General features: G+C 35.2%; 2 protein-coding genes and 1 long non-coding RNA gene across 5 annotated transcripts; 1 reads left to right on the top strand and 2 right to left on the bottom strand.

The window, feature by feature from the left end:
- Positions 1–11,497: 11,497 nt before the first annotated feature.
- LOC114173969 lies at positions 11,498–13,539 on the bottom strand. 2 transcript variants are annotated; one of them, XR_003602653.1, is made up of 5 exons: positions 12,913–13,539; positions 12,574–12,630; positions 12,344–12,484; positions 11,922–12,009; positions 11,498–11,852 (listed from the first exon to the last, which is right to left on the bottom strand). It is a non-coding gene; the product is annotated as an uncharacterized LOC114173969 (long non-coding RNA). The 2 variants fall into 2 exon arrangements; XR_003602652.1 differs by having other exon boundaries at positions 12,344–12,630.
- Positions 13,540–17,519: 3,980 nt separating this feature from the next.
- LOC114186780 (probable glutathione S-transferase) lies at positions 17,520–22,663 on the top strand. Of its 2 annotated transcripts, none has more exons than XM_028074795.1 (3): positions 17,520–17,845; positions 17,931–18,276; positions 22,373–22,659. In XM_028074795.1, the coding sequence occupies exons 1-2, from the start codon at positions 17,528–17,530 to the stop codon at positions 18,273–18,275; spliced, it is 663 nt and encodes a 220-aa protein (XP_027930596.1). In that variant the 5' UTR covers positions 17,520–17,527; the 3' UTR covers position 18,276; positions 22,373–22,659. The 2 variants fall into 2 exon arrangements, with proteins under 2 accessions (XP_027930596.1, XP_027930605.1); XM_028074804.1 differs by having other exon boundaries at positions 17,528–17,845; positions 22,364–22,663.
- On the bottom strand, positions 18,942–20,616 carry LOC114186801 (probable glutathione S-transferase). The gene is made up of 2 exons (XM_028074827.1): positions 19,614–20,616; positions 18,942–19,453 (listed from the first exon to the last, which is right to left on the bottom strand). Exons 1-2 carry the CDS (start codon positions 19,926–19,928, stop codon positions 19,118–19,120), a joined length of 651 nt encoding a protein of 216 aa, XP_027930628.1. The 5' UTR covers positions 19,929–20,616; the 3' UTR covers positions 18,942–19,117.
- Positions 22,664–23,874: the final 1,211 nt, after the last annotated feature.

A 23,874-nucleotide genomic window follows, 5' to 3' on the forward strand; every position in this document is an offset into this window, starting at 1 on the left:
TTGTCTTCAATCAATACTGATGATATCATGTTTTAAGCTGCCTAATCTGTCGTTCAAATGCATGTCTTAGGTTTAATTTCGTTTTATTACTTAGCTTTAATTTTTTTTTCGAATCATGTTTTGTCTTAGGTCATGTTAAATGCTTTGTATGTCATTGATTCCATAGATGTGTACCTAAACTGTGTTTTGTCTATTGTGTGTTTTGTCATTGTTCAGAATATGTTTTAATTCCAATGCGTAGTTTCTATGTTTTGTGTAGTTCTTTAATTGCTAATAGATCACTAGCAATTTTTAGCAGTTCATGATTCTAACTGTTTCAATTTAATTCGTGCATGTTGTTTCGTTCGTGCTAATTTTCTTGCATTTTTGTGTTTTGTTTGACTCTACTATTGTTTTGTTTCTGCAATGCAATTTTTGGCCAAGGATTGTGCTGATAGTATTGTTGTATTCCCCTGAACTAATCATATATCTGACTTTGTTTAGATTGTTCACATGGACATTCAGTATTGCTTAGATCACTGCATAGGCAGTGATAGTCTTTCTTTCTATGTCAGTTACCTTCAAAAAAAAATTCTATGAAATTGAATTTCAATAATTGGTGCATTGCTTTGTTGATTGTATTAACTTCTGACTGTGCAAGTATAACAGATTGTATACATGTGTTAAATTCGCATGTTGTAGTCCAATCACCATTGTTGTGTCATTGTGCTTCGAATTTGATCCATATCCAACTGCTTGCAGTAAATTCTTGTTCATCTCTGAACCTGAATTGAAAACTGCATTAGGATATTTTTCTTTGAAAGCTAAGTCACATTTTCTTATTTTCTGTGATTAGCATAGTATTGTGAGTCTTGTACCATTGTCATTGATTCAATCCTATAGTTTCTAATTGGACCAAGCAGCTTTTACTTGCAATGCATATTCTGTTATTAATTGCCTTACTATCTGAGCATTGCTTTTGTTCAATCATATTTGTAGATGTTGTTGCCTAACACAATTTGATGCCTCAGCTTGTTCCTTTGCTGCACTACTTTGATAGTATCTTCCATTCAGCTCTACCATGTAATTTTTTAGTTGTAGTTTTTGTTTTAGCAGTTTCTGTTTTATCATATTACTGTCCTTCAAACTGTTTCCATTATTTGTTTCTTCTGGTCCATTTGAATACAGTAGAGGTATGACGTCTACTGTCTATTGATATTTGTTGATGTGTCTGGCCTATCAGTTTACTTTGTTGCTATTTCTTTGATCACACATGTTCATATTTTGAGATTGTCAAATGACTTAAACTGCTGCACCTTTTGTGATATGTGTTGATGATTGATTCAAATCTGCTGCATATTGATCATTGTTCTGCGCTAGCTAAGAGTTTCTTGTGAATTCCTTGTTTTCTAGTGTGCTTTTCATCATTGTTTTTAAGTTGGATCATTTGTCCTCTGCTACATGCATTTGATCACTAAAATGGAAGTAGTACATATACATTGTTGTGAGTTGTTCTTAAAGTCTTTAAGAGTTGCACGAAAAGAAAGAAAATCAGTGAAAAGATTATGCCGAACAAAAGGAAACAAATCTGAACCCAAATAAAAAAGAAAAAAAATAATAATGAAAAGTGTTGCAGGACACTAGAATTTGTTTACTTCCTTAGTGTGCTAAGAGTGTTGCACAACTCACACAGATACTACTATCATCTTCAATTTCAATTTGCATGTGCTCTTGATTCAACTTGTTTGAGTCTTGTTTGATTTTACTTTTGTTCATCTTACTCTAGATACATTCCTTAGGTTCTTGATGAGTTCAAATTTTTGCCCTCATTTAATATTTAAATTTGGAGATTTAATTGAATTTTCTGTGCTTAAAGATTGATTTAATTGAGATTTGTGATTATTGGATTTATTGAGTAAGTTTGGTAAAAGTGGCGTAAAAATTGATTTTAGTTGCATAAAATATTATTGGATATTCTAACGTTTGTTAATGCAGCTGAAATTTATTTTTGGTCAATTAATAGTGTGATTTTAAAATATTCAAAGTTACAAAATAAGTCCAAAATCAAGAAATTCTGAAAAAGAATAAATCAGGAGCTAAATGCACCCTCAGTTTTTACTTGCACACTCCTTTTAAAGTGGACCACAAAAACCTGTTCTGCACCCCCAGTTTTCACTAAGTTGCACCCCTCCTACCACTTAAACTCCACTCAACCAGATCATGCCATGTGGCAATCCCCACCTCTTAAAATTAGGCAACCAAAGCAAGCCACGTGGCAACAATCCTTGCACTAACAAGCTGTCTAATGGAAGGCTGCCACGTCATCATCTTCATCTCCCAAAACCCTAACCCTAATTTTCTTTTCTCCTTCCACCACCATGGCAGCCGCCACCGCACCTCCTCACCTCGCCGGCCACCACTGCATCACCATCACACCATTGCCGGCAACTACCTCCCTGCCGTCCTCTTCGCTGGAAAATGCTGCAGCGCTCCACACACACAGATCCATGGCAGCCGCGAGTACACCGCTAGCGCGACCTGCGCAATTCCGACCACCACGAGTTCCCGCACCACCATCTTCGTCCGCAACCACGCCACAGCACCTCCATGACCACCATCTTCCTCCTTCGCGCCATCGCCATCTCCACCGCACCTTCACGTCTCGCCGGCCACCACAACAACCATTCTCTCCGTTCGCGCAACTGCAGCGCGCCTCCGCAACACAACCTTGTTCCGCCATCATCTTCCTCCATTAAAGCGCGAGTTCTTCTTCCTCGCACACAACCTCCGCGAACCAGAACGCCACCGCGCCACCGCGCCACCGTGCCATCTCCATCACAGCTGCAGCAGTGCCGCCACGCTCGCCGGAGCAGCCACCACGTCGGAGCACCGCGCCGTCACGAGGGAGGGAGAAGAGTGTGAGAGTGAAACCCTAATTTCTGGAGAGAGAATCTGCACTGCCACGTGTCAGCATCTGATAGGACAGTCAAACTGGTCAACTCTGGTCAACTGGTCAACTGGTCAAAGTATGCAGTCAACTCTGGTCAAAACTGCAAATATGGTTAAATGAGAGGGGCAGAATTGGAAATTGGACAGAAATTGAGTTGCTAATTAATTAAATAAAAATGAAAGAATTTAGCAACTGACAGATAAAGTCCAAAGTCCAGTGGAAGCCTATATAAAGAGACTTAAGGGAGTAGAGTGACGGACAATTTACAACTTACAGCTTAGACACTTAGAACTCTCTGGTTTTGGCAGATACCGTCTCCACCACATCTCTCATTCTTTCATTTATTTTCTTTCTTTCATATCATCATGTATTCCATCAAAGCCATGGAGGGCTAAGCTTTTAGGGTTGATTCCACTGTAATTTCTTAAATGGATTCTGAGGTTAGATGAATTTATATGTTTTGTTATTTTGATTATTGTTGTGGTTTTCGTTTATCTATGTCCTTTGCTTCTTAATCGAATAGAAAATAATGATTTTAAATCTACATGCATGCTAATCATATGAGTTAAAAGGTTTTTAAATTAAATTGAGACTTTACTTTGATTTTGTTTAGAAACTTTCATTTGATTAAATAAGTTTTAGCCAATAATTGAGACTTTAATTTGATTAGAGGTAATTACTTTAACTAAAATTAGTCAAGACTTTACTTTGATTAATTAAGTTTTCTATTTGGTAAAGAAACAAAGGAATAGACATGATTAGGCATAGTAAAATTAATTGAGACTGTACTTTGATTAAATTTACTATGGACAATCTAAACAATTCTCACTTTTAATTGAGACTGTACTTTGATTAAAAATGAGGATGCCAACAAATGAATTGAGTCTTTACATTGATTTATTTGTAAATCAACAACAATAATTAATTTAACAATAATCTCTAGATAACCAATGAAGAATCTTATTTAGAAAAAGCAGTGGAATTGACCTATTTACTATTACTGTGTTTACAATCTTCCGTGTCATTTTCTTTGCATATCAAAACCCCCCTATTTTTATAGTTGCTAGTTTTAAATTGCATTTTTGAGAATCAAATATTTGAGATCAATTCCGTATTCGTTGTGAGACGACTCAGGGTTATCTTAACCCTAACTATTTTCTTCACTACAAACTGGCAATACTGAAGTTGCTAAAGTAGTGGTAATTTGATCGCCTAACGACAGCGATATCAGTTCTCTTTTGTGTGCCTCCTTTCTTTGATAGCTTGTTTCTTGCTTATCTTTGTTGGCCATCCTTTGAGTTTGTCTATTACATCCATCACTTGATGTTGTCCTTGCCTCATATTTGAGCTTTTCTTGTTTTCTTGATTCTTTTTACTCTCACGCAGCAACTTGACTTGCTCCTATTCTATTTTGGATTCTCCAATCTCACTATTTTTTGCAACCTTGTAGGTGAAGCCTCTTACGAGAGTAGTGGAGTGGTGAGGAATTTGTAGGGGACTCAACTGCCGAGAGGAAAAAGGAGTGAGCTGGGACTTGAGAGCATCAAAATGGAAGAAACACTTGAGGGAGACATGTTTTGGAGGCTGGACCAAGAGAGACATAGCATATCATTCCTTTATTTTGTGATTTGTTGTTTTCATATCACGGTCTTTTGGGTTGTATCTCTTTTTCAATTGCTGTTTTTGCTCATTTGGCTTAGGTGCGAAAATGCTTTAGAGCAATCCCATCCTTAGCATTTAATTGTAATAGTTTAAGCGTGTTTAGTGTGAGGTTCAAAGGGTTCCAAAGGTCACTTGTATCTTCACTTCGGTTTTTCATCTAGTTTATGTTTTCAGTCTTTATGTTTTATATTTTTATGTTTTCAATGTCCAAGTTTTGTGTGATTTGTGTGTTTGCCATTTATGTTTTAGGTCACCGTGATATCTAGGTGCTATGTGTTTAACACTTAGTTGACCTTCTTTTGGTCTTTAAGTTTTCACTCTGTTCACACACTTTGTCCAATTGTTTTTCACACAATTTGTTTTCAGTTGTACTTTTATTGAGAATTTTTTTGAAAGAAATTTAGAGATCTTTTGCTAAGAAAGGTTTGGTTTCTAAGTTTGTCCACGAGACTCACCTCCCTTTCCTAGGAGTATCTCTAGAAATCTTTTCCATTATTTTCTCTTTAGAAATTCATCAACTTCTTTGTGAAAAAAAAATTGTTTTGCCAAAAGTGTTTCAAAATGAGTTTTTCTTCTACCCGTATGCATATAGATAGGCATAGTAGTAATGAGTTGCATCATACCATTCATAGTGACATTCCATTCTTTTAGGAAGATATATGACCAATATCATTTAGAGATTGGATGTGGGATACTGAGAAATTGGTGCGACCAATGTTTAGTAAATATAGTCACATAGACATTCTTAGGCATGTTACATCTAGGTTTGTAGGACGTGCATATGAGTGGTGGTAAGAGAGGGAATATAGAGTGAAAAAGGGGAGAAAATCATGCATCAATACATTTTATGAATTAAATATGCATGTGGAAACATTTCATTCCTCCTTCATTTAGGATCACTAAAGAGCAACAAGCTAGGATAGAAGACTTCATTGACATAGGGGATGCATTCATCCAAAACATTGCTAAGTTTTCTATACTAGAAAAGGATTTTAAGCACAATTTGGACTTGCTCTTAAGTGAACAAACAAAGAGAGAACAATATAAGAGAGAGCAAGCAAAACTTGAAAAGCTTCGAGAGTATGAAAAGAAGAGAGAAAAAGAAAAGCATGAGAAGCTTTGTGCTAAAAGAGAATAAGAGGAAAATGAGAGAATTGAGAAGAAAAGAGATGAGGAAGAAAAGGCTAACAAAGAGAGTCTAAGAAAAGCAAAAGAAGAGAATGAGAGAAAAGACTTAGAGGAAAGAGAGAAAATAACACAAGAGAGTGAGCTTGAAATACAATCACCAGTGGTGGAGTTAAAGATCGTTTCAAAAGCAAAAAGGGGCTTAATTGTTAAGAATTTGGTGTTCAATCCTTCACCAATTCCTTCCATTAAGTTCCAATTTTCAAAGGGAGTTTTTGTAACGTCCTAGTCGGAAATTACTTAATAAAATACATAAGAAAATAAATAAAATAACAACCTTATTTATTAATCATCAATTTCCCAAAAGTCGTAGGAAAATTTAAAACGTAAAGTCCAATGCGCCAACACAAATAAAATAAGTCGTATCAATACGTATTACAAATAAAACCAAACAATATAATAATAAATACCACCTCAACAAATTTAAACACGGGTTAGTACACTTCCCCCTTTTCTTTTACTCCTTCACTTCTAACACTTGCCTTTAGACATCTATCTTCTTTATACCCTTTAGGTGAGATCAATGATCGACCTTTGTTGTACAAGTGTCTACTTGCCCCTTCGACTACAGGCTACCACCTGATAGTCCACACGTGGGAATAACTTTGCCACAGCATCTCACCGTGACATCAAGTGGAGTTCCCCAAAACAAACCTAAGTTTGTAGTTGTTTCCAGACTACCAAATCTTTATCAGAATCCACTGAAGAGGGCAATCATCTGAAACCTCGTCGTACGAGCCATAATCCGCACACTCCAATGGACTTCCTAAACCACCAGGCTACAACCTAGAGTGGTCACGTGTTACCCCAATACAAGATGTACTCGTAATTGAGCCCCCAACCAAAGCATCGCATTATGAACATCCCCTAAAGCGGTGTAGAAAACTTTCCTCGCGCACCACCACTAGACCAAAACCGCCTGGCACGCATCTCACGCCACTAGGCGAAATTCAGCTCTAGATCGCCTGGCGAGCATCACACACCGCCAGGCGCCAAGCGCCTGCAGAATCATCACTGCACCGTCACCACCTGGCAGACTCCACCCTACCGCTAGGCGCCTCGCCCACCGTCACCGCCTGGCGCGCCGATCTCACACCGCCAAGCGTCAGTCCCTTCCCAGTCCTTCTGTTTCACCTTTTCCGCCTGCGAACCCGACCCTACCGCTAGGTGCCATTTGCGCAGAGTGACTACTGTCACTAGTTTTTTTACTCTACCGCCTGGCTGCTCGCCTCGTGCCGCCAGGCGCCATACCTGTAGCGCAATGCTACTGGTTTTTTGGCCTTTTTCTCAGGTCTTAAGAGACCCCAAACCAGTCTCATACCTATCATAATATTTACAGACATAATATCATAACCAAACTCAACATATACCACAACTCATGCTCAATTCATACATACACAAATACATCATACCAATTCAATTATCATTTTACACATACTCTTCATCCATTCCTACTCTAAACTTGTCACATGCATGCAATCCTTGATCATGACATCTAATGTTATTTAACTCATGCCACATCAATTCTTTCACACATAATACCAACATTTTATAGCAAACCCTTTTCGCAAAACAGTGGGTTAGAAGCCAGATACCATCACTGCCACATTACCTATATCAATTCTGCCTTCATTGACCAATTCACACACGGATATGTTATTCTTATAATTTCACATGCACATTCTCATTTAATCGTGACATTTAAATCTCAATTATACCATCACATACTCTTTCATTCCATACCTGTTTTTAGGTTTCCTTCTACTCATGTTGCACTACCAATCCCAATTTGCTATAGTTTTATTCCACACAACACCCATCACTTACATTCACTACTGAGACTCCAAAATAATCCACAACAGCGTCCCCTACATATAACCCCTCACGTTCATACAGAAAATAGATACATATATATATATATATATATATATATATATATATATATATATATATACACCTTGCATAAAATAATACCCATTTGATTAAACAATATACCTACATCGTGCGTAATGGTTTTTAACCCCTAACACAAACCCTATCTCTCAATTTCAGATCAAAATCATGTCTTCCAACAACCATAATATTCACAATCGATCAGAGACATCAAAGTTCAAAAATCAAATGTAAACCATCACGAAAACATTAACAAACAGCGAAAACTGAGCAACCCAGTTCGTGCCGCCTGGCGGGTCTCCTTCGACCGCCCGACAATTCATAAAAGGAACCAAAGCCTGGTGCAACTGCTTGTGCCGCCTGGCGGCGTATGAACTGCCGCCAGGCGGTTTCTGGAAGGTTAGCATTTAATGTCATAAAGGCTTCTCTTACCCGCATTTATTAAATAATTATTTATTTAATTATTTAAATTTAGTGGGTCTCACAGTTTTCCCATCTTTCAACTCTATTCACTTTATCATTAAATCTTTTGAGTTGTTTCCCGCATTTATTAAATAATTATTTATTTAATTATTTAAATTTAGTGGGTCTCATAGTTTTCCCATCTTTCAACTCTATTCACTTTATCATTAAATCTTTTGAGTTGTTTTTCTCTCAAACTTTTTGTTCTCCATCTCATTCCCTTATTTCATCATCCTTAACATATTGTGCCAAAACACACTTTGACTTTAAAATTCTTTTCAAAAATCATCTAAGTCAAAGTATAAGACAATCTTTTTGTGAAGTGGGCCTAATACTAACTTTCTCATTTTTAAAAGCCCATTTTCACACATTGTTCAATCAATTCTACTGCATAGCACTATAATTTTGAAACCTTACAATCATACCTCAATTACCACACCCATCAGAACCAGTCCTTACCTCTAGTCCTCCTTGCAAGTCTAGTCATTTCCATATCACTTACTCCCTATATTTTAGTCACTTAGTCCTCCTTGCCCGCTAGGCGATTTTTAGGCGAAAGTCTAGAAACTTATAAAATAGCATAATCAAAGGGAGTTTCATGCAAATATGGTCACAACAAGGCACTGTGCATTATACACGAATAAAAAGCACACGAAAGCAACTCCCCTTACCTGGAATCATTGCTCCAATTGAGTTCCTTACTCTTCTTTCACACTCATTCTTCCCTTTGCTTCTAATAACCACAAGAAATATCCTTTTCTTTGATTTCTCCATGCACCCAGAACTTCTCCACTCTCACACCAAATTCATCTGCACTTTTCCAAAACTATTTCCCTTCCCTCTCTCTTTTTCACTTCTATTTTAATTAAATTAATAAAAAAACGAAAATAATTATTGTAAGGTTTATTAGCCATCAATTCTCATTAACTTGATGGTTTTACTGACCTCTTGGCTTCACACTCTGATGGCTAGGGCTTTTGACCCTTCTCCTTCATACCAAAAAGAAATTTGGCAAAAAGGAACCTATTTCACGTAAGTCAAGGTTTGAATACACAACCCTCCAATTACAAAGCAAATGCACAACCAATTCAACCCATTCATGTTTCGTGATAATTCCTACACCCCTAGGAATATAATATCACGCACCGCTGTAAAAACATATCATTAAAATGACACATAATTAAATTAACACACAATTTGGGATATAAAGGACTCAAACCCAAATCCTCTCAATCACAACCAAGTACTCTCTTGAGATAGTACTTTTTCACATCATAAAGAGTAATAATTAATGTCATAAAGACTTCCATTACCCGCATTTATTAAATGATTATTTAATTAATTATTTAAATTCTTCGGGTCTTACAGCCCTCCTCGGTATTAGCTAACAAGTTTGATAGTCTTGGAACAAATATGGGTTGCGATTCGTATTAGGGAACTCCACTTGGTGTTGTGGATTGTAGTCCATGACAAGATTATTTCTGCATGTGGACTATAGGTGGTGTCCTATAGCCGGAGGGGTGAGAAGACACTCGTGACAACAAGTATCGACCAATGTAATCATCAAAGGGTGTAGAATCAAGAGGCGTCTAGAGGAAGATGTGAATGTTGGGTTGACGATTGGGTTTTGGGTTAGAGTTATGGGTTCAAATCATTACTTTATTGTATATTGTATTCTTTTATTTGAGCTCATCCTATCTGTGTGTGTTTGGTGATGATCATGTAACTTGTTACAGAGGTGCAGTTGTTGATACAGGTGAGTCCGTGGATACTCAGAGCTAGAGAAAGGTCAGCTTGGGGACCTTTTCATGAATTTATTTTCCTATGGATTCTCTTATTTACTTTGTAATAATTTTACATTAACTGTTTGGATCACTGTAAGCGTTGAATGCATTCGTGGATTTGATTTTTGGCGCATATAAATTAAGTTTTAAATTTTCCCGTGTTTTTAGGAAAGTACATTATTAACAAATGCAGAATAATAGCATTTCTATTTTTTTAAAATTCTAAATAAGTAATATCCGGCTAGGATGTTACAAGAAGAATGGTAGCGAAGAACCACAACAACGAATTCTTTAACGAAGAACTCAACAATGACAACGAGTAAAGAAGTGGCGATGAGCTACAACACAAATGAGTGTAGTGAAAAACTAGGTCGTGAAGCAAAAAAACTCTACAAAAGTGAAATAAAATGCATATACGACGATAGTTCTACCTTTACTCGTCGTTATATAGATTTCATTTAACAAATGATGACGTGTTTTACTCTAAATTGTCATTATATATCTTTCATTTGAAAAATAATAACGGGTTTGACGATAATCATCGTTAAACAAACAACACACTATAATTTCATTATTGGATGTTATCGAAGCCTTTTTTTCCACTAGTGACTAAGGAGCAGCAATTGCGATAATAGTACACACAATAGTCATTTTAGTCACAAGTGCAAAAATCTCCTCATAGTCAATGACAAATTCTTGTCAATTACCAAGAACTACCAATCTAGCCTTATATCAGTTCATTGATGTGTTTGATTAAAGCTTTATCACGAAGACAAATTTGTTGCCAAGAGGTTTAATAAATGGAGGGCATCGAACAACATTCCCACTACAAGAAATTAGCTTATTATTTACGTCAGTTTTTTGTAGGTAATGTTTTGTTTTCGTAGGTAATGCGTTGTTATCTACGAATTACCTACGAACAAAATTTTGTAGGTATTAAGCTGATAGGTAACTTTATCTACGAAAATATACTTCGTAGATAATATATCTACGAATATTATCTACGAAAGAAAGACGTAGATAATTATCTACGAAAACAACTCGTAGGAAAATTATTCAAATTACCTACGAAGAATTTCGTAGACGACTTATCTAGGAAGATTTTCGCGAGTAACAACATATTTACAAAATTCTACCTAAGTAACTTACCTACGAAAATTTTCGTAGATAATTTACCTACGAAATTTTTGGTAGATAACTTAAATATAAAAAATAAAAAAAAAATAAAAGATATTATAGAATTCCTACATCCATATATCTCGAATAATATATCTCGGATATGCTAATAACAATCAACTAGGTAAGAATATTAATTAAAAGGTAATTATATCTCTATATTAAATTGTGGTTATAAACAAATCCACTCCTTTGTTAAATATCATCTTCTTATACTCATATTATATAATTATATATATTCTTCCATCTTATTAAGAATCCATCCATCATGATAGTTTTCACATTCAAGGACGAAAACCACTTCTCCTATGCAACTATAAAAATGCAATTATATGATATAAAAATGCAACCCATGCATACAGAGAGATAGCAAAATGTCCGCACTGAAAAAAAAGAGAGAAAAACATAGGAAAAAAATTAACAAGTCAATGCAACTTCTATTTATCCGCTTCCACAAATTCACAAAGTGACAAAGCTAATAGTTGAGTTTAGTACCAATAAGCATTCAATTCCTGTAAAGTATTACTAAATTAGGACCTTCCACCTATCATTTTATCACAAAATAAGGAATTAAGAAGTGGAAATAGAAACGAAAATAACAATGTTAAACAAAAAGGCCAAATAATAAACAATGTTCAATCACACTGTTGGACAGCGAAGGTCCCATGGCTGATTTAGTTCTAAAGCATCTGACCTTTCCCTTTCATTTCTAATTCTTTGTATGCTTTCTTCATGTCTTTTAATTTAAAGTCAGAATCGACCTGAAAAATAATTATTGTAATGAGAAAAATTCAAGTTGGTTGCAATGTGAAAAATGAACTAACCAGTACCTCTGATGCATGCAATTCATCCATTTTTTTTCATCTTGTTGTACTTGGATTTTGCTTCCTCCAAGGCAATGGTATGTTTGTCAATTATCTGCGCGGTAAAATTAAATTAGCCATGACTCTACCCAACCAATATGTGTATGTATAACTTTCAAAAGGTGCACTACACTATACATTTTTAATGTATTTCATTTACTAAGGAAAAAAATTTACAAAATCAAAAACAATTTCACCCCAATATTTTCTAAATTTCTCTAGAGCTCCAAAGCATTGAGTTGTCAAACATTAATTAAACCATCAAAGTTAAATATAAATGTAACCTTTATTTTCAACATTCATCCACCTTTAGAAATAAAAATAAATACAAGACTTGTCAAGTAACCCTCAATTTGTAAAGGAATTAAAAGAATGAATTTCGAGCCAACCTTTTCCTTCAATTGTTTAGATCCATTAGTTAGCCTCTTAATCTCCTTTTCATCGACAGAAACAATTTTCTTCATCTCTTCCAATCTCTTAAGCTCATCCTCCTATGGCGTCGATGTTGCCTCAAGTGAATCAATTTGTTTCTTAAAAAGAAAAAAAGTCTCGATGCCACCATCAACAACTCTAAGGAAATTACAATTTACTTTTCTCAAGCTCAGAAATAGTGCATTACCTCTTTTTGACTTCTAGCTTACTCCATTTCAAAAGCAGCAACAACTTTTTCTGAGGCCTAATAACGTTTCACAACAGCCACAATTATTTAGCGAATGTAATTCAATTTAACATTCAACTCAAACAACTTGTATCCTTTCAACCGTGTTACTTTCTTATCCTTCTACTACCAAGTTGGTTCAACAACAGAGCAAAACAATACAAATTCACAATCCATTCATATTACCATTCTCAATAAAAAATTCATAGACAAGAAACAAAAAACAAAAACCCACCCACTTAATATGAATGCCTAGAACATCAATAGGGTTTAAGATTTGAATGGGTTGTTTACCCTAACCTTAAGGTGAGAAGACAAGATTGTGGTCATGAGATGACGCGGTGGTGCTCGCGGAATGACCCGGTTGTGGTTGCGAGATTATGCAGTGAAGGTGGTTCCAATAATGGGCCAATGCACGGTGAAGGGTAGGGTTTTGAAGAATATGGTAGAGGCACCACTGGAATAATGTCGCTCCGCCGACTACTCCCGCCACCACTGAAGAACTTTCTAGAGCTTCGAAACAACGTCATTCGTCGACTCCTTCGTATCATCCTAACTCCTCTAGCGGACGTAGTTGAACGCAACCTCAGCTTGGGACCGTGAATCGCCGCAAGCTGTGATGGCGTTAGCGCCTTCGGCTTTACGGCGATTGATATTGCTATTTGAGGTGGAAGATGTCGTAGCACACGGCGTATTCGCAGCCACCGCAATGGCGATAGAGACCGTAGAGCGGACACGAGAGGTTGGACTAGAGTCAGGTGTTGATGCCTTCAGCGTGGAAGGTGTGGAAGCATAGAGGGATTGGTGCTTAGGGTTTTCATTTGGTGATGCTTAGGTTTTTTTGATTTGGGGAAAAATTTTCGATTTTGATTCGGGGGAAGTTTTAGTTGAGTGTTTTTTCTTTGGTAGGAAAGTTCTACTTCGTGAAAAATTTAGATGGAGAGTAAAAGATCAAGTGGAGGGTTGCAAAAGATATATTTTGAATAAAAAAAATTATACAATTTTTACCTATGAAATTTTTTTGTAGGTAATTTTTTTTTTAAATATTTTTATTTATTTTTTTGGTGATAATTATTTTCTACACAAAAATTTGTAGATAAAGTTTCGTATGAAATATTTCTACCGAAGCGCGTTATGTTTGTCTACGAAATTTTCGTATGTAATTTATTTTTTTCTTACTCACGAACTTTAATTTTATCTACAAGTCATAGGTTAGCATGTAGTTAGGGGATCTGGTCATATGTTTTTGTGGATTAAATTAAGAAAATTGCATTCCTTAACTCGCCAACAAATACTCCCCATTGGTAATGAATACAATGAAGATTTAAAGAGGTTTTGTACATCCTTTTACACATGTTCGAAATGTATACCACGAGTTAGCACTTACGTAGGCATGGGTAAGCCAAAATACTACGCAGTAGAAGTGAAGAAGAAATATAGGCACCTTTATTTTCCTTCTCCAAAACATAAAAAGGGGCAAATTAGACTCACTTGAAGGAGTATGAGTATGAAGATTTAACTTTATCACATTAATTCAAGCAATGAAAGTGTCACTACTGAAGTTATCGAAGAAAGAAAAATTCATGTGCAAAGCATTGCACCTAGGTTAACAGTTATTAACTCACGGGTTGACACATATTAAAGGGATGAATTCATATGTTGTTGTGAATTAAATTAAGAAAATTACATTCCTTGACTCACCAACAATTCTCCCCACTGGTTATGTACATCCTTTCACAAATGCTCAAAACTTATACCACGAGTTAACATTTACATAGGTATGGGTAAGCAAAAATAATGGACAATGGAGATCAATGTCAAATATAGGCACCTTTATTTTAAAAAAGACAAAAAAGAGGGAACGTGGACTGACTTTAAGGAAGTGGAGACTGATGATTTAATCTTAAAATATGGATTGAAGCCATGATAGGCATTTCAGAAGTTTGCCAAGGATGAAATATTTATGTGCAAATCATTCCACCTTGGTTAGAATTTATTATTTCATGAGTAAGCAAGTACTTAGGTCGTTTTGTTCATACTGAATTAGTGAAGCATCAAGTCCAATAAAAGTAATAAAATAACTGAAAAAAAGTACTTAGGTCAAATAATATGACTTTAACATTTTTATAATTAATCCTTACTTAACATCATAAAATACAAGTACTAATATATCATACTCTTCAGACATTCAAAAAATATATATATTTTCAACATGGGCTACATTCACAAACATAGTACTACAAAATTCAGTAATTTAAGTTTCTTCTAATTATGGTGCTTTCTCCTCGCGTAAGTAAAAAATGGAGTTCGTATGACTTGGCTCTTGAAACGTTTCCTTGGTTGATCCTAAAATCGGTGATACAAATTACTACTTTGTGATTGGTTGATGTCTTCATGTTCAGCAAGCTCTTCTCCCTAATCGGGCGTTAGTCCCCAATTAAAAACAACCTGTGATTAACAATAGAATATTACAACTTAAGTTTTAGTATCAATTGTTATCATTGTAAAAAACAAATGAAATGGGTTTGTAGTTATTAAGTCCTAAGTAAGCACATATGAGGATTTATAGTTTACTAAATAAGCCAACCAATGAAAATCATCTCTAGACAACGATAACTACCATGAATATCTTTTGCGCAAATCATAGAGCATGAGTTTGCAGATATTAAGACTTCAGTAAGTACATATGTGGATTTACAATTTAAGTCAACCAATCAAAATCATCCCTGCTCAATTATAAATAACATGGATATCTAATGTGCAAACCATACACAATGGATTCATAGTTATTAAACACTAAGTAAGCACATATATGGATTTACAGTTTACTCTCAATAAGTCAACCAAAGCAAAATCAATTATGCTCAACAATAACTAACATGGGTAACCAATGTGCAAATCATAAAGCATGGGTTTGTAGTTAATAACTAAGTAAGCACATAGGGATTTACAGTTTACTGAATAAGTTAACAAATGAAAATCATCTTTAGACAACTATAACTACCATGAATATCTAATGTGCAAATCATAGAGCATGGGTTCGCAGATATTATGTCTTAAGTGAGCACATATGTGAATTTACAGAATCTTAAGTAAGAACACTGAATCTTAATCCTAACCTCAACAATCCATATTCAAATTAAAAATCCATCTTCGTCCTTGCCTTTTACAGAAAAAATAATCACAAACAATATGCAAAAATAAATACAACTTACCGCCACGCACCTTTCAAAGAAACGACCTCGATTAGATTCCACCAAAAAGACGAAAGCCACAAATTTACGTCACTACAACGAAGACACCACTACAAACAACAACAACATTCCCTCCTGTTCACCCCAATGGGTACAAGTGTTGAACCGTTGAAGCTTTTGTTCAATGAGAAAACCCACACCGTTGGGACGAAGAAGAAGTAGAAGGGGTTTTAAAAAAATATATGATTTTTAGAAAACTCACACTGTTGGGACAAAGAAGAAGAAGAGGGGTTTTTAGAAAAATAGGGTTTGAAGATGAAGAACAATGATTAAGACGAAAATTAGTGTGGTTGAAGAAGACGAACAAGACGAGCAAGATGTTCTTCAGTTCAACGGTTTGCACTCGCACTTTCTACTTTTTCTCCTCCAATTGTATTCGCACCTCTTGTTTTTTCTCTTCCCGCTTTCTTCCAAAGAGAACCAACGTGAAAATTGAAGAAAATTAAAAAAAAAGAACTTGAAAAACAAATGCCACATCATGTTTTGAGATAAGTTGTCAACAAATAGATGTTTCTGTATATTTTCCTATAATTATAAACATATATCTACACTAATAATTTATAATACTTTTATTAATAAATTCCAAATATTTGGAAAACCATATATTTAGAAGACCAAATCTATTAACGTGCATAATTTTCTTTTTTATCAACAAAGAATAAATAAATATAATATATATAGTACTTATGGGATACTCTAACTTTTTACACAAAAACACATGTTAATCTTTGTCAAGATATGTGCGAAGATTCTAAAAGAGAAGATGCTTAAAATACAAACTTTCCACCTGTGCCAGACAATATATGAGCATGGTTACGATTCGACAAAAATATTCTTCAATGCCAATTTTTGTTTTTTTATTTTTTGGAATAACTTGTTCATATTTTTTAATGTTGTTTTTGTATTTATGTATTTCCATGTCAATTCTTTAAACAAAGTCTCGTTATTTTTATTTAAATTCAACATTTTGAAGTAAAAGATCAAGGAATTATTATTCCAAATCTATTATTTCATAAAAAGGTCATAATTAATTGCCCAATCGGCACCCATCCTTTCTGAACTTTCGACACTCTACTATATTCCTCTGACTTACTAAATGAATAACCAATAGCTTTAAGAGTTTTTAGAAGCATTACCCAGAAGCAGAATTTAGGACTATTTTAAATTTTTTTAAACATTTTGAATAATTTAAATATCAGTATTAAATATGTTTCATGTTTTTAATATAATCATAAAATTGTTTTTTTCGTATAACCTTTCTTCACATTTTTTCGATGTTTAATGGAAGATGCAGGGTTTTAGTTAAATTTGATAAATAAATTCATTAGATAGAGTAAAATTTTGATTATGCGTGATGTGTTCTCCTTCAAATTCAATAAAGGGATTGCTATGAGAGAGTTTATTTGAAATTAAGCATATGTAGTTTGGGATCATTCGATGTATTAATTTCACGGAATTTATGGAAATGTTTCTTAAAATAAATTTATTTTTAATTCAATAAAGTCACGTTTAAGAAATAGTTGTTGATAAATAAGTTTTAATTAATGTATTTCATCAGATAGGACGAGTTTGACACCGATTTCTCTTCTATTGGTCCAAAGATAACCAAACTTCCAGATATTTATTCGTTCTCTTCAATTTCATAGTGCAGTTGTTGGAACATGGAGGAGGCCAAGGTGGTTTTGTTAGGGTCAGGGTTCAGTATGTTTGGGATGAGAGCTAAGATAGCTTTAGCAGAGAAAGGAATAAAATATGAGTACATAGAAGAAGATGTCACCAACAAGAGCCCCTTGCTTCATGAAATGAACCCAATTCACAAGAAAATTCCAGTTCTCATACACCATGGAAGACCAATATGTGAGTCCCTCATCATTGTTGAGTATATTGATATGGTTTGGCAGAACAATTCTCCTTTGCTCCCCTTGGATCCCTACCTCAAAGCACAAGCCAGGTTCTGGGCTGATTTTGTAGATCAAAAGGTAGATTTAAAAATTGGAAGATAAGAACTACGCATATATGTTCTAGAAAGGTGTTAGTAACAACTTATGTGGTAAAAAACTGCAGGTGTATCATGCTTCTAAGAGAGTGTGGATTTCTAAGGGAGAAGAGCAAGAGATGGCAAAGAAGGACTTTCTAGAGAGCTTGAAGCAGTTGGAGGAATTTCTTGGAGACAAACCTTATTTTGGTGGAGACACATTTGGGTTTGTTGATGTTGCTCTCATTCCTTTCTATTGCTGGTTTTATACTTATGAGACCTTTGGCAATTTCAAAGTCGAGGCAGTGTGTCCAAAACTTATCTCCTGGGCTAAGAGATGTATGCAGAGGGAAAGTGTATTTAAAACTCTTGCAGATGAAAAGGAGCTCTATGAGGCTGTTTTGGATTACAAGACAAAATTTATATTGAATTAAGGTAACACTAGATGTTTCTTAAAGCTGTTAGAATTTGCCTGTATGAGATAGAAAGAATTTGCTATTAACTGTTGTCACATATTGAACTGAATTAAGTGTTTGTTAGACCTGCGAGAGAGAGTTTGACTGTGAAAGACCTAACCTTTACACTGATACTGATTCAGACACTTATCCTTATAAAATCTCAATTATGAGATTTTTCCGCAAATTTCAAACTGGTCATACACCTATAAATAGGAATTCTCATTTAGAAAACACTGCCTTAAATTCTCAATCTTATGGATAAATCTTTATCTCTGGAGTTTCGTTATTTTGGTTTGTTTCAAATCCGATATTTAACAGTCTGAGCAGATGTATAAAGAAAGTGTAACACATGTATCAAAGGAAATTTACCAATGGCTAAGCCAAAAGTGTATTTGAATGATATCAAAATGAACATGTAGTTTGAGTTAGTGGTGCTCACAAATGGACAATTTGCATAATTGTAAGAGCAAAACCACAAGTCCTTTAATATAAACATGCTTATTTCGGTTTCAAAATTTGTTATGTGTTTCAAAATGAAGCTGTCTTCATGAAATTTGTTTTGGCTTTGTGCACTTCATTTTGCTGTCCGTAATTTATGCCTAAAGAAATCATATATCTTTGACATGCAAAACAGTGTCATGATTTATAAACATCCAAGGGCTGTTCTATTCGATCATAAACCAAAGATGCATCTCAGTAATTCCTTTATTCAGAAGACACAACACACAAAGTAACTAGAGGCAATATTACCCTGCCTATAGTCTTGCCTCTGTTTCTTTTCTGAGAAACAGCAGGCTCTTTTACCACCTTCTACTACTCTACCCTTTGTTTCTCTTATGGGAAACGTGCTCTTTCACTCTTTGCTCCTGGGGAAAACTTTTGAACACACTCTCTCTTTGGGTGCACCTCTTAGCCCAAGAAATGATTTTGGGGTACTGTACCTCGCTGATGAAATTGCCATATAAGCTAAAAGTGTAAAAGTAACAGAACAAAGGAACAAGTGCAACATCCACGAAGCCAAAGTTGTTTCCACCAAAATAAGGCTCATCCCCAAGTTGTTCTTCCAATAATTTCAGACACTCCAAAAATTCTTGCCCAGCAGCCTCTCTCTCTTCTCCTTCAGTTGTCCAAAACCTCATGGCACGCTTATATACCTATCAGGAAGTCAATCATGAAAATTTTAGTTTTTCAAACATATAGGAATATTGTGCGAAATTCAAAGAAAGCAGTCTCAATGTAGTTTATTCATGATAAAATAATAGAAAAAAAATATTCGAAATCATAACAATGAAGCACCCGAAAGAAGTAAATTACCTCGGTGTCAACATAGTTAGCCCAGAATCTTGCTTGTGCTCTCTGGTAAGGATTAGAAGGCAACAAGGGAGATTGTTCATTCCAAACCTCGTCAATGTACTCGACAGCAATCAGAGACTCACAAATGGGTTTGCCATTGTGGATGAGAACTGGTATTTTCTTATGAACTGGGTTCATTTGGAGGAGTAAAGGGCTCTTCTTGCTGAAATCCTCTTCTCTGTTCTCATACTTGATGCCCTTTTCCTCTAGCGCAATCCGAACCCTTATCCCATAAGGGCTTAACCAGAAATTCAACAGAATCACCTCGTCTCCCATTTCTGAAAGGAAACTAATGTTCACAAGTGAGTGACACGAGTTGGAAAGTCAATTTATACAGAAGATGGAATAGATGATAAGTGACATGATAACAAACTATTCTAATTAAAAAGAAGTCCCTATCACTATGTATATTGTTTCATTTGTGTGGCACTTACTGACAACAGTATCTTCTTGTCCAGACGGCAATTGAGACATTAACTATGTTGGTTGCTCATTATAAAACAATTAATATTGATAATAATGATAACCAAGCTGCTAAAGCATTTCGCCAAAATCTATGCATAATGATACTTTTTTAATTATTAAGATACTTTTATAATTTTTGCTCATTAAATAACTACAATACATAGTACTTTTATATATGCCATGCCAAATAATAAATAAGCAGGATGATAAAATTATAAAAAAAGTTCCATGGTTACTAAATAAAGGAGAAAAATAATGAATGTTGTTGAAATACTATTGTAGTTCATGTTAGTGATGAAGATGTTTTGATGATGTTTAAAGACGTTAGTGATGAAGATTTGAGTACTAGAGTCTAGCTTTGTGTATTTATGTTTATGTTCTTTACATAAGGTATTCCTTATGACTTTGACATGCAGCATACAAACTATATTAAAAAGTGAAAATGTTAATTATTAAGATGTAAATAAATGTTCCTGTGAGGTTTTAGAAATAAATGATTATATAATGAAAATAACCGATCAAATTAAAAGATTGTTAAAGTATTTTCAAACTCTTAGATTATAATTAATTAAAACCTTTTATAATTAACTGTTTTCAGCAATTAATGAGAGCATGTTTAATAGATTAAAATATGTAATGATTCATAATCACAAAAACAGGTTGCAACTGTTTTTTCTTGCTAACAAAACAAACGTCGTAGTTGTTTTTCAAAATTTCAATTAGAATACCAAACTACGTGTAAGACCCATTTCTTTATCTTTGTAATGTTTTGGGCCAGTTTTGGTAAAAGGCTCGAGGGCAGTCCATTTCTACTACCTAAATTCCTCCTAGCCACTTACTTCCTACCTTGTTCCATTTTACTGAAACAGTTTATCTCTCTACTCTCCCCACTTGAGCAGAAACTTTGTTAGGGCACAATAGTTCCTCTCTTGAGCAAACCGATCTCTACCTCCCCGTAAGTAAAACTCTAAAATCTTGGAAGCTCTAGTTCCGCTTTAACCTCTGCTAGGGTCTTAGTTTCGTTCTCCTTGTTCTGTTTTTTAGCTTCGTAAATTGTCACGTGTAGTGGTGCTCTTCCTTATGTTCTTGTTTTGCTTGGCTTTCATTTGTTCAGGTAAGGGAAGCTAGGGTTTCATGTTTTTAAGATATTTTGTTTCTTTGTTTTTATCTGTTTTATGTTCTTGGTGCTTGAATGATGTTGGAGTTGGTGGGAAAATATCTTGCTATGTTTTATGGTTGATGGTCGAGGTTGCATGCATGAGCAGGGGAGGAACCTGTTGTTTTCGCCCAAGCGAGCAAGTCTCGCCTAGACGAGAATAGCATAAACTCTCCTAGGTTCCTGCTCGAGTTGTCGCTTAGGCGACAAACTCCAATTTTGAGCGAGGGAAGTCTCGCTCAAGCGAGGAGGTCACGCTTAAGCGAGAACTCGCAAAAACCTACAATGCTCCCTAGTCGCAATCTCGCCCATGCGAGAGCTTTTAGCTTAAGCGAGAGGCTCTTGTCACCTAAGCGAGAGCTCTTTAGCTTGAGCGAGATTTACCGCAGATTGGTTTTGAATTATTTTGTTACTTCCATGATTGATTGATTTACTTTTAAAGCTTAAAGTATGATATTATGCATGTTTTGTGGGATGTATTGAGACTGAAATTGATGTGTTGGTATAAAATGAGGCATGACTTGGTTGGTTGGTTGTGCATTGGCATGAGATTTTAATGCTTGAGATGGCATGTGGAAGGATGTTGGTAAACAAGTTTTATGGCAAACTCTTGGTGATGGTGTGGTTAATGTATACCTTGATATAGGAGATGTCTAGATAAAGGAATGTATCTTGAACTTTAATAATCATTCACACTCACGTAGAGTAGAATAATTAATATTGTGAGAGTGGTAGGAGGTCCCAGTCTTTGGCAGGATAATGGCCTTAGATGATGATGGGATTAACTCTAGGGTGTGGTTGGGTGATAACCCCTTATGTTTAGACTCTATAGAGTTTACAAACCAGCACAAGTGCATACTTCCTTTGAAATTCTATATCAAGCATATAATCCGGATAATTGAGTCAGAGGGTCTTGCATTTGTTTGCTACCACATGGTTTGGGTGCCTAATGCTTTATATGTTTATAACCTGATTTAACAATTACCTACTCAATAACATGATTAAAATATTTTACTCTTGCTTACCCTTTCTCTTTGGTGTCTGTTTTCTGTTTGGCTTTTCTCTTTTGCAATAATCACCAAATATTTAGTGTGAGCAGATATGGAAGCCCCTGGTGACCACCATGGCGATGGAGACGTAGCGGTGTAGTCTTGTGATGGGCTGGTTGTGGTTCACTATTGAACCTTTTTGAAGAATTTTCCTATTTATTTGTAATTCCATGCTCTAGAAGCGACTTTTGTTAAGTTGTGTCACTTTTAATTACATTTATGTGGCATTGTTTTGGCCAGTGGCTTTCCTTTCCAATATGATATAGATAGTTGTAATAGTGAATCCTCTTATACTTTTGTCGTGTGCTCCAAAATATTATAAGTATTTGATGTTTTATTTATTAGAATTATCTATTAAATGGGATGTCACAATCTTGATTTAACTAATTAAATATGTTGGAATATTTTTAAAGTTAATGTTTGAAAACTCTATGGATAGAGAAACATTATAAACTTTTTGGTTAAATTTTTTATCACATAAAGCTAATCATAATGATATTTTTGAGTTATTTATGCAATTTTCAAGTTCTTTCCAAAGCTAACAACACTTACAAAGGTTGTGCTGAATTTTGAAACTTGTAGTGTTTGATTTTGTTGTGGGAATCTCTTCTCATTATTTTTTGGTCACTGAATTGTTGGATGTTTCAATAGTGTTTCTTGGTTGTTATTGTAACATCTCGCCAGGATATTACAAATTTTTAATAAAATAAAGAAAATAAATTAAAATACACTGCATTTAATAATACCTCATTTTTCCAAAAGGCAGGAAAATTTAAACTTTATTAAATAATTAAACAATGTTCAAATCCATAAATCTCCAAAACACTCCTCGTCGTCAAGCGCCCTGCACTTCAGATGTCCCTATTTTTATCGCTATCGCTTGGCGGTCTCGACTCTGCCGCCAGGCGCTATACCAGTATCCCCATCTGAAACAGTTGTCAGCCAGTAGCCTATGCGTCGAGACAGTTGAAAGTGCATGAGAAGAATTATCTGACGCATGACCTGGAGCTAACTGCAGTGGTATTTGCCCTCAAGTCTTGAAGGCACTATTTTGTTTGGTTCACAGTTCTAGGTATTCAGCGATCACAAGAGTTTAAAATACTTGTTTGATCAAAAGGAGTTGAATATGAGGCAGAGGTGTTGGATGGAGTATTTAAAAGATTATGACTTTGAGCTTTTATACCATCCTTGTAAAGCTAACATCGTTGCAAATGCCTTGAGCAAAAAGAGAGTTCATATGTCTGTTATGATGATGAAAGAATTGGAGTTGATTGAAAAGCTGCAGGATATGAACTTGGGACTACACACGAGTGCATATCATATAAGGTGTACTATGTTACGAGTCACTAATGAGTGCTTGGAGGAAATTCGGGTGGAGTAGGGAAAGGATCAGGAATTGCAGCAGTTCATCAAATGGTTGGGTACTGAAAAGAGAAAGGACTTTAGGATGGGAAAAGATGGCACCCTACGTTTTAGAGAGAGGGTATGTGTACCTAGAAAACCTGCACTAAGGAAGATGCTCTTGGAGGAAGGGCATAAGAGTCATCTTATC

This window comes from Vigna unguiculata, chromosome 1 (genome assembly GCF_004118075.2).
Source record: "Vigna unguiculata cultivar IT97K-499-35 chromosome 1, ASM411807v1, whole genome shotgun sequence".
Lineage (NCBI taxonomy): Eukaryota > Viridiplantae > Streptophyta > Magnoliopsida > Fabales > Fabaceae > Vigna > Vigna unguiculata.

What these genes read in the sequence shown, in the direction of transcription:
- LOC114186780 (XM_028074795.1), top strand. Translation starts at nt 17,528, where the DNA reads ATGGAGGAGGCCAAGGTGGTTTTGTTAGGGTCAGGGTTCAGTATGTTT. An exon ending in CTGATTTTGTAGATCAAAAG is followed by an intron (nt 17,846 to 17,930) that starts GTAGATTTAAAA and finishes AAAAAACTGCAG; the next exon opens with GTGTATCATGCTTCTAAGAG.
- LOC114186801 (XM_028074827.1), bottom strand. Translation starts at nt 19,928, where the DNA reads ATGGGAGACGAGGTGATTCTGTTGAATTTCTGGTTAAGCCCTTATGGG. An exon ending in CTAACTATGTTGACACCGAG is followed by an intron (nt 19,454 to 19,613) that starts GTAATTTACTTC and finishes ACTTCCTGATAG; the next exon opens with GTATATAAGCGTGCCATGAG.